This window comes from Balaenoptera borealis (assembly GCF_965194805.1).
Source record: "Balaenoptera borealis genome assembly, chromosome: 3".
Taxonomy (NCBI): domain Eukaryota; kingdom Metazoa; phylum Chordata; class Mammalia; order Artiodactyla; family Balaenopteridae; genus Balaenoptera; species Balaenoptera borealis.
The window spans coordinates 166,493,237-166,510,233 of record NC_138866.1 but is presented as its reverse complement, the minus strand read 5'-3'; the positions used below and the strand labels follow the sequence as shown (position 1 = coordinate 166,510,233).

General features: G+C 39.8%; 1 protein-coding gene across 33 annotated transcripts in view; it reads left to right on the top strand.

The window, feature by feature from the left end:
- CREM (cAMP responsive element modulator) overlaps nt 1-14,657 on the top strand; it is a 66,798-nt gene extending 52,141 nt beyond the window's left edge. For 5 of the 33 annotated variants that reach the window (XM_082385632.1, XM_082385613.1, XM_082385619.1 and 2 more), the window contains 3 exons: nt 6,332-6,367; nt 10,096-10,252; nt 13,808-14,657. In XM_082385632.1, coding sequence (XP_082241758.1) covers nt 6,332-6,367; nt 10,096-10,252; nt 13,808-13,952 — 338 coding nt within the window. In that variant the 3' untranslated portion in view covers nt 13,953-14,657. The other 28 variants (XM_082385639.1, XM_082385617.1, XM_082385622.1 and 25 more) reach the window with 11 other exon arrangements.
- Nucleotides 14,658-16,997: the final 2,340 nt, after the last annotated feature.

Below are 16,997 nucleotides of genomic sequence, written 5' to 3'. Positions count from 1 at the left end.
AAATTGGATATATTTTAAAAATTTTATGAATAGTAACTGTGATTTATTTATGATTTTTTTAAAAGATAATCTATTTGATTTTTTTTTTATAAATTTATTTATTTTTGGCTGCGTTGGGTCTTTGTTGCTGTGCACGGGCTTTTCTCTAGTTGCGGCGAACGAGGGCTACTCTTCATCGCAGTGGCTTCTCTTGGTGCGGAGCACAGGCTCTAGGCACACAGGCTTCAGTAGTTGTGGCACGTGGGCTCAGTAGTTGTGGCTTGCGGGCTCTAGAGCACAGGCTCAGTAGTTTTGGTGCACGGGCTTAGTTGCTCCGCGGCATGTGGAATCTTCCCGGACCAGGGCTCGAACCCGTGTCCCCTGCATTGGCAGGCGGATTCTTAACCACTGCGCCACCAGGGAAGTCCATGAATTTTTTTAAATCACAAAATTCTTTCAAGGGATTTTAATTGAGCAAAATAGTGCATTAGATTGAGCCACATGAAATTGTTGTTTTTGTGGCCCCAAAATGTTAAATATCAGCAAATTCATGTGGTTCCATAATTTTTATGGAGGAATGCTATATAATGCTTACTGCTTTTGGCACAGTGAATTTTAAAAATTTCAGTATGTATGCCCTTCAAGTGAAATTAGCAAATTCTATGTCATCTTAGAAACAGATGGATTATATGTCATTGTAGCAAATAAAAATGTGTCAAGTAAACTAAGGTGGCTGGGTATTTCTTGGTGAATTTGGAAGTGTCTGAGATACACTTCTGTGTGTTTCACAGCGTTTTTCTGGGTTGATTGTCAGTTGTTGTTTTTTTTTTTTTTTTAAACAGATGAATATCTTTTTTTTTTTTAATTTATTTATTTATTTATTTATTGGCTGTGTTGGGTCTTCGTTTCTGTGCGAGGGCCTTCTCTAGTTGCGGCGAGCGGGGCCCACTCTTAATCTGTGTTTTTTCTCCTATGAGTTATGAAAAATATATAAGCTTTTTGCCTACTTTGGTTACTTAGAAACCTTGGACAGAACAATAATTTAAAAGTAGCCCCATGAGAAATAGCCATGTAACTTTTAATGCTAATGAGATGTATTTTTTGCCAGAGCCCAACTCGATTTTTATGTAAAAATGAGAAACAAGAACATTGAGATGATTTATTACAGGAAGGGTTTTTATAGGGTTTGGTTTCAGTGAGCTCGTCTGTGACAAAGCAAATTGATGGCAGTGATAGGCTAGTGAGGTCATTGTGATGTCAGTACTCCTACTTACCCTGCACATGCTTGCTGGTTTGGAACACTTTATGTGGTCCTGTGATAGGGGAAGCAAGACAGTTCTGTATGCAGAAGCCTATCATGGCTGTAACTGGAGACGAAACAGGTAAGAATTTTAAAGAGGGATTGAAATTCTGCAAGATTGTTTTTGAAGTTTAGAACAATTATTTAGGAACCTCTGAATGTTTCAAAAAGTATTAACTTTCTAGTAGCTGAGGAGTAAGACGTTCCTTCTAATCTGTAACCGAATATACTCGGCACTCTGTGAAGGCATCTGAGTGTAACCGCTTCTTTGCTCAGTACTGTGCTGCTTCCTTGACCAAGGCTGTATCCTCTCTCTCTCTCTCTCTCTCTCTCTCTCTCTCTCTCTCTGTCTCCATTTGCTCTACTAAAATAAGCTGTTGATTCATCTGCAACCTGTTGCAGATCCAGTGCAGCTGCAAGTCAAACACACATTCTGTTCGAGTTGTTAAAAAAAAAAAAAAAAAGTAAGCTTCCGATTTTCTTGCTGTGTTCAAATGTAGCTGCAAGACAGAATAGGAAACCCAGCGCGTCAGGGGTGTTTGTGAGCCTGCTGTTCCTTCCGTCCTGTTTAAAATGGTCTGCTTCTCAGCTAACCGGGTTCAAAGGGCCGACGTCATTACATTTCCTGGAATCGGTGCGGCGGGCAGTGGAAAGTTAAACTGCAGGCAAGCAGCACGCTGACGTCAGCCCGAGTCACGCTGTGATTGACTCAGTTCTTTCCGCTCGGCCGCGCGCAGGTGGGGGCTGCCACCCTCTCCTCCGGCGCCCGTAGACCCCTAGCAGGTCCCGTGAGCCTCGCCTTAACGTTCCGCTCGAGGTAAGTGTGTGCCTGGCGGGGCCGAGCGGCCTGCGCAGGCGCCTGGCAGGGCCGGAGTGCCCGCTAGCGCTGGGTCCGGGGAGTGCGCATCTTTCCGTGGCCGACCCGCACCCACCCGCCCCACCTGCCGTTCTTCCCGGGGGTGGTGCCCTCAGTTACAGGTAGAGCTGGTGACCTAGTTACCGGCAGTTGAGTGCCAGCCCGGTGCTAAGCTCGCAGTTGAATTCCTGAAGAGTGGGTGACTGTGAACAGCTTCACCACACCTTAGCTCTTCACTTAGTGGGTCTCGGCTCTCTTCCGGATGGGAACATTCCATTGTCTTGAGCAAGTAAAGCCTGTGTTAAATTGTTTTTCTCAGAGAAGTTTTTGTGAGGTTTTAGAGGGGCTATAGAATGCAGAAGCCGTCAGATAACATATTTATTGTAAGATATAGATGGACTTAAAATAATCTCAGATACTGCATGTCATATGATTCTTAGAACCAAAAGGCATTTTTGTGCATACATGTATTTTCTAAAAATTATTAGTTGGTTTATATCTTTCTTTTTTATTTTTTTATCTTTTTATTTTTTTTTAAACATCTTTATCGGAGTGTAATTGCTTTACAATGGTGTGTTAGTTTCTGCTTTATAACAAAGTGAATCAGTTATACATACACGTATGTCCCCATATCTCTTCCCTCTTGCGTCTCCCTCCCTCCCACCCTTATATCTTTCTTTACTAAGCCTTTAATTCCAATTTTCATGTCCAAACATGAGAGAGAATTATAACAAAAAATAAATGATTTGAGAATACCCAGAATATATTTAAATATAAAATTTTAAAGTAAAATTTACATAAATGTTTAACCATTGCTTGAAAATAAATGAACATTTTTATGCGTTTATGTTTACAGAGTGAACATACCACTATCCTTGAAAATATTTTTTTTCACAGTTTTACCCATAATGCTTATACATGATTTACCCATTCTAGTTTAAATTTTTCAGAACGCTGAAATTTTTAAAATGTCACTTTTTTCGCAAGACCTCATTGTGCCTTTGGAAATCATTATTTTTGGAAATCTGGTCAGTTCTCACGGAATCAATTTTATTTAAAATGCTATTTGAAAATGAAAAGCATATTTTATTGGCTTTTTCGAGGAGCCCAAAGAGCACAGGATTTAAGGGGCCTTTTGAAGGTGTAGTAGAGCAGCTTTGGGGCCCAACTTTGGAGTCCCAGTTCCGCCCCCTCCCCGTGTAGATTGCGAACCAAGTGGATTGAGCTAGATATTTGACTTGCAAACTTTTTGACTATGACTCACATTTTACAGCATGATGCCGTAGACCTTGTGTGTGTGTGTGTGTGTGTGTGTGTGTTTATATAAAACAAGTACATTTATATAAAACAAGTTTCAAAAATAGTGCTTATCCTTATTCTATGTGATGTACTCATACTTGTCTATTCCGTTCTTTTTTTAACGCTATTCTTTTTTTTTTTTAAGGAAGCAAGTTCTTTTTTTTTTTAAATTTATTTATTTATTTATTTATGTTTGGCTGTGTTGGGTCTTCGTTTCTGTGCGAGGGCTTCTTCTAGTTGTGGCGAGCGGGGACCACTCTTCATCGCGGTGCGCGGGCCTCTCACTATCGCGGCCTCTCTTGTTGCGGAGCACAGGCTCCAGACGCGCAGGCTAAGTAGTTGTGGCTCATGGGCCCAGCTGCTCCGCGGCATGTGGGATCTTCCCAGACCAGGGCTCGAACCCGTGTCCCCTGCATTGGCAGGCAGACTCTCAACCACTGCGCCACCAGGGAAGCCCCCTTAATGCTATTCTTGACCCATGAAATTAATTACTGAATTACTCATGGTCTACAACTTATAGTTTGAAAAGCTGATCTGGACCAAAATCAGGTTCCAAAATAATGACTGGCCTGGTAAATAAAGGTTTTAGGAGCATTTGCTTAATAGGATCATGGAATCGAATGTGAAAGTGAATATCTATGGTTTATAGAATTATATTATTGATTCTGTTGGGTATAGTTTAAAGTTTTATTAGAAATAGTTCTTGGCTTTGTTCATAAGCTGATTATGTTTACGAGCCTAATTCCATACCCTTTAGTCTCCAAGTCTAAAAAACTCTGATGAATTGTATTCAGCCTGGATTTCTGAATTGTTAAAAAACAAACATTACAACTTATTCAAATTTGGAAAACAGTATCTTAGTTAATATTTGATGCATTAGAATAAGGATGCCTTTCACCTTTGTGAAAAGAGGCTGCTGGAAAAGGTTTTTATTTGGAAATTCTCACATAAAGGAATGTTTTGGATCAAGTTAGCTTCTTAAAGTTGGTAGCGAAGCAAGTTATAATCATGTTGGAAATGAAAACAACAAGTCACTCATCTACGTTAAGTTTCCATAAAACTCCAAACCTGTGTGGAAGGTATACTGAAATTGCCACTGTGTTATTTCCTCACTGTTTCTGAAAAATTTTTACTGAAATATAATTTGGGATAATTATTTCACTTTGTCCAGTTTTATATGCCTATATGAATATGTTGCCTAATAATTATGATGATGCTTTGCATTTATGTAAACTTTAAAATTAAAAAAATCACTTATGGGGTGAGTGCTATCAAAGAAGCTGTCAGATCATGAGAGACCCACAGGAAGCAGTAATATGGGTTAAAGGATCAGGGCAAGCCTCACTGAAGAAACCATGTTTAAATACCCGAGAGGAGAAGCACTTTCCATGCATTCTCACTGAGGCACTTAGCGCAGATATTGTTACACTCATTTGCATGTAACTGAACAGGGATCTGAGTGGGTAAAGGCTCTCCTAGCTCACAAAGCTAGCAAGTGGTGAACCTGTTTGGGTTTTCAGACTCCTTGTCTGGTTCTGTTCACACCATATTACATTGCTCCTCAAAATCCACCTGACATTGGTAAATTAATGCTACGGTTAGATGAGTTGTAATAGCATACTACACACTGCTTATAAAACATGCAAAATGAAGTTGGCATCATGTTAAGTAGTCAAAATGGATTTTTTCTAGAATATTTATTATTACTCTCATAGGACAATAGAGCATATATTTGCTATTATAGAGAACTTTAAATTTCAATATTCATAATTTCATCTTTTTACATAGACTTTTTTTTTGTCACTTTAAGAGTTTCACTTAATAACTCAGGAAGGTCCCTTATATGTGTAACTTAAAATAAAAAATAGTACTGGCTTAATTCCACGTGGTCTGTCTGTTATAGTAATTGTAGCAAATTTGAAAATGTTCAGTACTTAGTTACATTTATATAGGATTTCATTTTCCTGGAAAAAGTGGAGCGATGGAGGAGGGAAAGTTTTTGACAGTGTGAGACACCAGGCGAGGACAAGCCTGATTTGGGCATTTTGAGTACTGGTGTGGTGGCGGGGAGGAGAGGATCAAAAGGAAAAGTGAAGATGTCCTTGGTTCGCTGGAGCCAGGGAAAGAAGCCCCTGCTAACAAGTACGGCTCCTAAGTCACCTCCATTGCTTGTTACTTCAGTGTGTTTGGGATTAGTGACGCAGAGCAAAATGACATATGAAGGGAGGAACTGCACATAGAAAAATGTTTCTATTCAGCTGATGTGCTCAGAGATCTCAATAAACCAATAAGCAAGTAATATCACCATCATTTGGGGTGTTGATAAATTGTTTCACTTTGGAAGCTATCAAGATAGGCATTTGGCTGAGTTTCTTGTTTCTTTCTTGGTTAGAAAGAAACAAACACCTTTCACTTGTGAGGTTTTCAGTTTTCTTATTACCAGTCTGATGAGATTGTTACCGTGTTTCTTTATGATCCTCCATCTTCGAGGTTCTCTTTTAAATGATTATGCACATTAAAAAGGACATTTTATATTATCTTTTAATGATTTATTCTCTAAAGGGATATAATAAAATATAGTAGAAATTTTAAAAGTTTTTTAAGGGGCATATTTTTTAAACAAAATAAGGAATAAGAGCCGTACGTTTCAGTCATTCTATTACCCAGGATTGTTAGAAGGGAAACTCCAGGGGAAAATATGGTTGTTATATGTCTTTTAATTATACAGTATAAGCATAATTTGGAACATTGTCTTTCAGAACTTAAGGAAGGGAAGAGGAAGGGAAATAACATTTGATGAAAGCCTACCATGTGCCAGGCACTGTGCTAGACACTTTGACATACATTACAGGGTTTATTGTGAGTATTAAATGAGATCATGTATCCCCATTTTACAGATGAGGAAACTGAACTTGCCCCAAGTCACATGGCTGGTAAGTGGCACAGCTGGAATAGAACCCAGACTCCAAATCCCATGCCTTTTCTGCTGTACCGTGTTTAAAGCTTGCAAAGAGAGGTATGAAGTCACTGACCAGAGTTGAGTGTCCTAGGAATTTTCTTTCCCATGAAATATTGACACTAAACCTAAACATTTTTTTTTTCATGTCAGGGGTTAGATGGTTGGAATCACACTGTAATTCCAACTCCTCTGCTTCTAAAATGCCAGGGTAGATAAGTAATATTTAAGGGAAGACTTAAGAAATAATGCCTTTTATCAAGAAAGGCCAGTTTGAATAAATACATGGCATCTTATCGGGCTTTCCATGGCTTAGTGTTAAAGACTTAGCTATAATAACAATACCTAATTATAGTCTTTATAATAATAAGATTGCTTATTTTAAACATTCTAAATGGCAGTGGGCTTTTGCAAAACCTTGAGAAGTTCAAATTTTACTTTGTGGTGCACATGTAAACTCACAAAGTACCCATTATATGCCGAGGACTGTGCTAGAGTCTAGGGTAAAAAAAATATCCCTGACTTGCCTTTAAAGTTTGCTGCCTTAGAATAAAATTAGTGTATAAATATCTTTTTCTTATTCTTCTTCAGTCATGAGTTTGAAGCCCCCACTGATGGCCCATTTATTTTCAGAAATAATTTATACAGTGAAATTCCAGCGTAAAAAATAATTTGGACACTTTCAGTAGTTAAGATGGAACAGGAATTGGCCTTTATAAGAGTACAGGGATCAGAATATGTCATCGAAGAATGTAGTATGGTTCTCTCAACTGTGATCTTCAATAGCTAACCTGCTTTCAATCACCAGTGCATCCATAACACTGGAAACTAAAGCTAAGATAAAAACTTTTTGATAACTTGTTTCAAAAATGAAACTTTTTGACATTTGGATTTCCTCAAGAGATTCTCTTTGCCCATGTCTTATTAACATGCTTGCTAACATGATCATATTTGAATATACGGAATTCATCCACTGATACTTATTCAGTGACCATTAGAATAGTACCGTCATATAGATTCGTTGGGATATTATAGAAATTTATACAAATTCCTCCTAATATATACTAATTCCTGTTTCTGGCTTGAACTAATGAGCTGCAAACTGATTTTTGTTGAAGGAGATAAAATGAATATATACTATGTCTGAAAAACTGTAATAAAACCCAGTTTGTTAGCTAACATCCAGAACTAATACATCCGAATATATCATTCCCTTCCAAGTTATCATTTTAAAGCGATATGTTTTCCTGAGCGATTGCTCAAAATGTTTTAAGAATACTTCTTTTGAAAGTGCCATTGTTCTTCATGGTGCCAAGTTTGGTCCTTGGAGGGTAGTTTCAGCTTTTGGAAATAGGCACAAGTTTAGAACCATTTCTGGTTTTAAGACCAGTGAATGAACTCTATTTTTCACCTGCAAAATATTCCTGCCCACCCCCACTTTTTCCTTTTTTAAAAAAATGGTTACTCAAGCACTCTGCTCTAACTTACAGTACAAAGAATAGCAGATACACACAAACCTCGAACAAGCACAGCAAACCCCTCTGTACCTTTCTATTCATTGTATTGCACTCTTTGTGAACAGTGTTTGGCAAGAGCAACCCTAGACCAAGGTCTGCATCCCTGCTGCCGGCAAATGTCAGCATGACGACACATGGACTTCTTATTTGTCGCTGGCCATTGTTCCAATTTTAGAAAGCCTCTGTCGCCTCCAGCGGGTTCCATTGTTTAACCTTTATTATCCCATAACCACCTTCCCTTGATGTGGATAAAGAGGAAAGGAGAGAACCATGTTGTTCTGGGCACTGTTCTAGCTCCTCTGGCAATATGATTAAAATATTTTCTAAAAATCTTGAGTAAGTTAACAGTTTACAACTGATTTTTAAAGTTATCTTCTTAAATATTTCAAAATTTTCTATGACACCTAATGAGACGTATGTGTGTACAGTATTTTAAGTAGTTATGAAAACAAATTTAGGATTTTTCCCAAGTTTATTAATAGAGATTTTGCTAGTGATCATTATATCTATCACAGTTACTGTTTATCACCTTTGTTTATTAAATTATATATAGAAGGAAGAACCTTATAAATGGTATTTTTGTAAACCTTACGAAGACCTTGAGTGATCTTCACCCAAAGCCATATTTTTATTCTTTCACCTAACTCTTGAGCCCTAGAGGGAAAAAACCTGGCATTTACCCAAAAGAAGCACATAGATCAATTTTCAATTCACATTTTAAACTGCTTGGCTATTTTCAGTGATAATATTCCACTTAAGTGAAAAAAGTCTTTGTCTCCCTTTGGGTAAAATTTTGTTTCTTACTCAATAGGTATAATACATTTTAATGACATACAGCCGTGATGCATTTCATATTTTGATCGGCATTCGGATCAGACCAATTTTTATAAGATTTGATAACTTTTTTTAACCTTTTTCTTGCATTTAGCTTTGAGAGAGCATGTATTTTGCAATATCTCATCAAAACATCAAATTAATTCTGGACCATACGTTCTCAAAGTTGACACATTGGTGGTAGAAACATGTTTCATCACTTAAATCCATCTGTCCTTCCTAGGAACCTGTGTTTATTGCAGTAGATAGACAAATTTTGAAATTAAATTATTACACTTTGAGGACTTACTTTCAGTATTCAATCTGAATACTAAATAAATATTTAAATCTGTCATTTAACTGTGATTATACTATAATTAGAAAATGTGTTTTAAAAAATGAATACTTAGAAATGTATTATTATCCCAAGAAACCTAAGAAAGACAAAAATGATCCTTCCCTAGAGAAATCTGTTTTAAGTAGAGCTTTCCTGTTTCTTATTTTGTCCTTGTTTTTAAGCTGAAAATACAGTAAGCTAGTATTTTCCTTCCAGTACCTCAGTCATCACCTGTTAATAAGACTTGCACTTAAAGACATTCAGGAGCTGTTTCAGGCATGCTGCAGGGATTAGGAAAATCTCTTAGCTGGGGTATTCAGAGGATGGAGATGTTCTTCTTAATTAAAATGTTTGAAGTGGTGTGCTAGGGCCAGCTCCCACTCATTTGCTGGAGCCAATTATTAAGTTTTCAGGATTTTTATGAACTGGTTGCAAAAACAGCCATTATTAAAAACTAAAGACATAAATACATATATATTTAACAAATTACATTAAAAACAACATTAATAAATACTTAAACTCATCATTTCTAATGTATCTATGCTCTTGAGGTTATTTACATCTATTTTGTCTGTATGGTGTGCTACTTACTGTTGTATGTCTTTCCAACTCTACATTTAGTGAAGTCATATTGGTAGCTTAAAATTGGCCATGGTGAAAGCATTTACATCATGGGAATGATAAACACTACGGACCAGGGCTATTTTTTTCCCCCCTAGAGAGCTGGTGGTTAAATATTTATCAGCACACCACTGATTTTAGGCTAAGTGAACTATCAGTTGAAAAGCCTCTCTACTTTAGCCTTTGATAAAAACCTTTCAATTAAATGTATAGAGCATGCTGAGTATCATTGTTCCAAATGCTGAAGGGATCTTTGATACCTAAAATTTCTATAATGCTCAGAATAATCATCTTAAACATTAGCAAGCTCACCTCTTAAAACATGTAAAAAGAAGTATGTTATCTCCAGGTCAATTTTACGTAAAATATCAAGTCATAAGTTGTTTGTATAACATGTGATATTTTGTTTCATTGCAGCCACCACTGGTGACATGCCGACTTACCAGATCCGAGCTCCGACCACTGCTTTGCCACAGGGAGTAATGATGGCTGCCTCGCCAGGAAGCCTGCACAGCCCCCAGCAACTAGCAGAGGAAGCAACACGCAAACGAGAGCTGAGGCTAATGAAAAATAGGTAAGATGTTTCACTAGAAACCGCAACCACTTAGGGGACATATCATTTATTACTGTGGGGCTTTTAAAAAAATTAACTTTTCCTCAGCTATTTCTCCCAAGTTACATGTCATGTGGCATTTTATGTGGGCTTATGCTCTGCATGTGCTGATAAGTAAGTCTTCTAGTCAGAGTTGCAGGCATGAAACTGTTTCATCAGCAGGCGGTACATCCTCTTGTGTTTTAGGGTAATGTCTAAAAGATACATTCATTTTTTAAATGATAATGGAAGGACTTTATTACAAATAAAGATTCATTTTGTACTTGGTATTTACTTTGTGAAGTAGGTGATAAGTATAATTTTTAGCTTCTTTGTGAGCAAAATAAATATGAGTGTGAGTTCAGAATTTTCTAAGTCTTTTACATGCAGTTTTCTTTTATCTATTTTGTAACTTTGTTTTTTCTCTATTATACCCAAGTACAATCTATTCTGAAAAATTCTAGCTGGGGGCAAAAACTTTGTTTTTTCTCTATTATACCCAAGTACAATCTATTCTGAAAAATTCTAGCTGGGGGCAAGTACAAAGCAAGAGGAAGAATTAAAATTACCCACAGCCCCACCGCATAGAGATGCCTCCTGTCGTACATACGCTTCCAGTGCCCTCTCTCATTTTCTCACGTGTTCTTGCACATTTCATTGGCTAGAAATAATCAAGAGAGTCCCTAGGTGCACGGGATTCTGAGAAGGGTCTATTTTAGCTTCCAAATTTCAGTTTCACAGCAGGACAAGAGAAAAGCAGATGATAAATGGCTCTTCGGTTGCTCAGTGTCTGCTGAGCAAGTTTTCAGTGCTTGTTTCTACCGTTTTTTTAACTCGCACATAGCTTTCACATGAGAGTAGGTCTGGTTATTCTCCTTTACTTTACAGATGAGGAACTGAGGTTCCGAGAGGTCAGGTAACAAGCTGATTAAGATCACACAGCCCAAACTGGACAGAACCTGGAGCTGCAGTCAGGCCGTCTTTCCCCAGAGCCCACACTGCACTAACACCGGGTCACCTCAAAGAGACCCCGGTGTCAGCTGCAGATTTAGCTTTATGCAGAGTATGTAGGATTTACTTATTAATGTCAAAGACCTCTTATACATTCTCTCAGCTAAATTCTTTGGCTGGCATTCATAATAGATACTTAATTGTATTTCTGCCAATCCAGCTACAGTTGTTATTTCTTTAACAACCTTGTCAGCTTTTCCTCTTTGCCATGTACTTCCTCTCCATGCTAAGGGTATATCCAGACAAATGCAAGGCCTGAAAATGGAGCTAACTATTAATAGAAGAAACAGGTGTTTTCCATAGCGGAGACTACATAGGAATGTACCACCTACTGGTGTGGCCATCCAAAGCTTTGTGCCTGGAACATTTTGACTCTGGTAACATGCATGCAGGCGCATGAGACACAAAGTATCCATACTCACAAGAAATAGCACAGCTTGGTAAATTAAACTTGAAACATTAGACATCCCACAACACCTCTATTTGACATTTAAAATTTCATTTTAGTAGTACCTTGTTTTGTAAAATGACTATCTTCCTTCCAGATCTAGAATTTAATATAATGATTTAATCACAAAAACCTCGGTATTCAGCAATGTATTTTAGTTTCTTTGTGGAAGAGTTGAATTGTGTTCCCAAACTGGCAAATGTATAAGTGTGCTTGGATTTATTCTTGGCATTGCCGTGTGCATCATTTAGATTAAATTCATCTGTGCTTGTCAGATTGTGTTCACTTTTACACTGTTAATTTTTCTGTTAACCAGTTGAGAAGTCTGAGAACCTTTCAAGTTCACAGGGTGACGACTTTGTTCCTGGCTGGGAAGTAGGGCTCGACCTTTTCCTGCAGTTCATTGGGATTTCAAGGGCTCTCTTCTGCTGACCCTTGCTTCCCACAGAGAAAACACAGATAACCAGTTGTTAGTGAGCATCAACTATCCTAAAAATTAAACAGAATTGGCCACATGTGTTGCATGTGTCACTCCTAGTCCAGAATTGCGGCAGTGCTAACTGGCATTACAGTAACTGACGATTAGACATTCAATGCAACTTTTGCATATATATATTTGAATTACCTGTTTCAATGTAGGCTTTTTGATATGATGGCTACCCCAAAGGCAGTTATTCTCAAAGGAACACTCCAAAATAAAGCTGTTATCAGAAGGTATATTCTCTAGATGAGTTAAATGATGTAGTAGCCACCCCCTCCCACCCTGAAAAAAAGGAGAAAGAAAGAAAATGTCGGCCGTGTCCATTGTTTTTTGGCGGCGTTATGTGTGAAAATGACTAACTCAGCTCCTCTGTTTGTGTGTGTTGCTTTGGCTGCTGGTCTGGCCTTTCTCCGGGCGTGTCTGCAGTGCTTTAAATCCTGGTTAGCAGGTGCATCTCTCGCGTCCTTTCCATGATTTCAGTTGTGGTGTTCTCACATTTCTGGGTTTAAGTTATCTGAATTACTGAGGGTTGTATTCTGTACCCTCTCTTCTCTCCTTCCTTAGTTTTCAGAAGCAGAGTCCCTTCCATTTTGGTTTATGAAAATGTGCATGATTTGTTTATTGTTATTCTTATCCATGTTGTTTTCTAGCCGACAAACTGTTGGCTTGCAGTCATGATTGATCTTGTTTTACTGAGATTTAGTCTTGAAGAATTAAAATCTCCAGTGCTGACACTGGTTTCTAAGGATTAATTTTTCTAATCATTTCTGATCAAATAAAGTTAACTCATTGTGATGGAATATGTGGCTTTTGGTGGACAAAAATAATTAAGAGAATTGAAAAGATCTGTAAATGTTTTTGTAGAAATTCCACTTGGGGATGTGGTCCTATCGTTTTGGTTACTGAAAATCTTGCTGGTCACTGTGACCGTGGGACGTGTGCCCTAAGAAAACACCATTTACAACGGATGCCAGGCGAATTGTTGTGCTCTGCCGTCGTTCCTGCTGTCTTAGGGTAACCTCCCAACGAGGCACGTGCTCGGTTACAACTGTTGTGCGGCTCCATGCAGACATCCCCAAGGACTGACCGGCAGTTGAGTCTGGGGGGCAGAAGCTCACTAGCCGCTCTGGATTGTGCTGAGAGGTTGTTCCTGTTGTCATTTGCCTTGTGTTGGTTCCAGGGAAGCTGCCCGGGAGTGTCGCAGGAAGAAGAAAGAATATGTCAAATGTCTTGAAAACCGTGTGGCTGTGCTTGAAAACCAGAACAAGACTCTCATTGAGGAACTCAAGGCCCTCAAAGATCTTTACTGCCGTAAAGTAGAGTGACTGTCTTTGACTTGGGCCTTGTTTGCCCAGAGGTCTAATCAAGGCAGGAGATGCAGCAGTCTTACTAATTGCCATGTGGACTTGTGGAAGGGACACTTGTGACCCTTCAGAACCCAGTTTGGCTTAGGGTTTGGAATCGCATTGGGAATGTTGTCCCAGGATTTGGAACGCCACGATCACATTTACCAAGCTTACTTCAGCCTCCCTGTCAGTAGCATGCATGTGAAAAAAAAATGTTTTGTTTTTGCCCTTTTGCTTCTACTCTCTTATAGGGAAGCTGCTAAAGAATGTCGACGTCGAAAGAAAGAATATGTCAAATGTCTGGAGAGTCGAGTTGCAGTGCTGGAAGTTCAGAACAAGAAGCTCATAGAGGAACTGGAAACCTTGAAAGACATTTGCTCTCCTAAAACAGATTAGTAGAAATATTTAACTATGAACTGATTGCAATATGTACAGTTGCTTTTGAAGGCAATACAATATAAAGCCGGCAAGAATTATGGCTTTTTTTTTCCCTTTATCATTCATCGTATTTTCTAATCTCTTAACATTCCCAAACTGCTTCACTGTACGTAGTTAACTCTTAGCTGTAACTTCAATTTTTTAAAAGAGGAAAACTGTAAAAAAAAAAAAAAAAAAAAAAAAAAAAAAAGGTATGTAACAAATTCTTAAAATGCAGCATTTGTAAGGCTTGTTCCAGTGCCACATATTTGCAGTTCCTGATCTCTGTGTCATGAACAGTGTCCTATGCAATAAAAATTTTTTGCAGGTCTTTAAAAATCATTTTAGGAAAGGATGATCAAAGATAATGCATCCAGCAGTACAATAAAAGTAAACCACAAAAAATACCTCAGGAAAGAACTGAAAGAAAGAAAGAATTGAAAGAATCTAATGACATGCCTATGTGAAAATAATAGCCTATAAATGAATTTATGGCATTTGCAGATTTTTATATTGGTTGCTTTGTAAAGAAAATATTGTATTGCTGTCCTTGAATGCCATAGTTGAAGAGAGTTTTTAATAGAACCATGTTGGTTACAGTTTGTAGTGTTTGGTGCTCATTTAACTATCTGAACATATACTACAGTTTTTACTCTATTGTGTAACATAAAAGATCTTGCAGAAGTTTTTAGTGTCGGTTTGCTATTACATGATGAACATTAACGCAAATTTTAATATCTGTCCTGATTTAAAGGTTTAAGTTAGAATTGTATTTGCATACCTTCAAGGGGGTCCACTGCCGATTTCCACAGTGGGTCGTGATCTCTGCAGCGTTCTTTCTGCCATCTCATCAGAAGCTCGGCCCCAGGGCTTTTACACAGAAGAGCAGCTATGAGAGGTTCAGCTGGTATGATGGAGTAGGCCTTTCTGCAGATGGTCTGGAAATCTCCTGCTGGTGGCCCTCTGTTTTGAGTTTTGGCTAACAACCATAGGAGTTTTAAAGTAAAAACTAAAACAACCCAAAATTTTATTTTCCACTTCAAAACAGCTACTTTTAGGTCAAATATTTTTGAGTCTGCACATTCAGATGAAATTCATTACATCGGGTGATTACTGGTATCCACATTTCATCCTGCTTTTTTTTTTTTTTTTATAAATTTATTTATTTATTTTTGGCAGTGTTGGGTCTTCGTTTCTGTGCGAGGGCTTTCTCTAGTTGCGGCGAGCAGGGGCCACTCTTCATCGCGATGCGTGGGCCTCTCACTATCGCGGCCTCTCTTGTTGCAGAGCACAGGCTCCAGACGCGCAGGCTCAGTAGTTGTGGTGCACAACTACTAGTTGTGGGCCTAGCGGCTCCGCGGCATGTGGGATCTTCCCAGACCAGGGCTCGAACCCATGTCCCCTGCATTGGCAGGCAGATTCTCAACCACTGCACCACCAGGGAAGCCCCTATCCTGCTTTTATAATAAAAAACTTCAAGGTATAAGCCCAAAGCCCTAACCACAAGATGCTCTGTCACCTCATTCTCCGGTGGGACATCTGTTGAAGGCCTCCTGTGGGCTAGACTCGCTGCATTTTCTGCTGTGACTCCTGACCTGTTAAGGCTGCCCCTCCCCTAGTTTCAGTAGTGGAGCTGGTCATTGTGTGGAGCTGTTTGGGGTGGGGGGAGTAGAGAGCAGGAGGCCGTTGTGTGGAGTCTAAGTGCTATCCCCACACCGTCATCCCCTTCCCTTATCTGTAACTCCCAGGAGGTTGGGCGTGCTGTTCGAGGCTTTCTCTAGAAATACTTATTCATCCTGCAGAGTCTGAGCTCTGAATATCTTTTATCTCAATTTTTGTCTTTTGTTCTACAGAGAAGTAAGATGAGGAAAGAAGACAAGAAAGAAAAGAGGGAAGGAAAACCCCAGGTTTCAGGTGAAGGAAAATGGTGCTTTGTACTCATGCATTCATCCATCGTTCACGCAGTTCACTCATCCTTTCATTCTGTTAATCAGTCGGTCAGTCACTATAAATGACGTGTGCTCAGAATGTGGACACAGAGAGGGCAACCCAGGGATGTCGAGGCAGAAGACGCTCTGTGTTAGAACTGGAGGAAGCTGTAGGCGAGGTCAGATGAACTCTTCCTGCAGGAGACAGACTTGGAAGTGAGTGGTAGTGCCGGGGCGGAGGGGGCGGGGTGGTGCATCCAGATGGGGTACAGAGCAGGCACATCCCTCCAAGGAGCTGGAGTCAAGGAGACGGGGGAGGTGAAGTTAGGACTCACCAGGGGTTGGTTTGGTGTAACAGAGAGCGTGCGTGCACGTGTGTACCCCACTCTGTCGTCTCAGGGGAAGCAGATTGCATCTGACTACTTGGGGCCCTACATAGCTGATGTCCCCCCTTCTCCACAGTGGCTTAAACAGTGAGGAAGTGTTATCACCTCACAAAACCTCAGGCGCAGAGGTAGGAGATTCAGTGTCTCAACCCGGCCTCACGACCGTTGGCTCCCTGTGTAGCTGGTCCCCCGATCCCGACATTGCTGCCCGGGTGCAGGCACCAGAGGGGCAGCTGGTAGCTCCTCTTCCGTTTGTCCTGTCTTAAGAGCAAAGGGAAACCTGCACAGAAGACCTTCAGCAGTAGACGCCCTCGGAGTCTCACCAGCTAGACGCTCGCTCATCGTACTCCTTTCGTAACTGCTCGCTGGCAAGGAGAGTGGAATTAAAAGCTCTGGATTACTAGTGAGGATTCAATCCCTGGGGCAGGGAGGGTTCCAGGCTTCTGCGAAGCATATGGCCAATCGGTGCGGAATAGAACTGGTTTCTGCAAGAGCAGGGTGTGGGCAGCTGGCGGTGTCTGCCATACGGGTGATGTTTGAGGCCGCGGCTGGTGGGGAGAGGGGAAAAGCTGTGCGACTTGGGGCTGGGGCCAGGCTGTCGGAGCCGCACGGGACTCCTCCAGATGCCGGCTCATCTGATTTGTCCCTGGAAGCAAACCTTTTGCTGCTAGATTAGCACGATTTGCTAGCTCTCCACCCAGCCTTAGCAG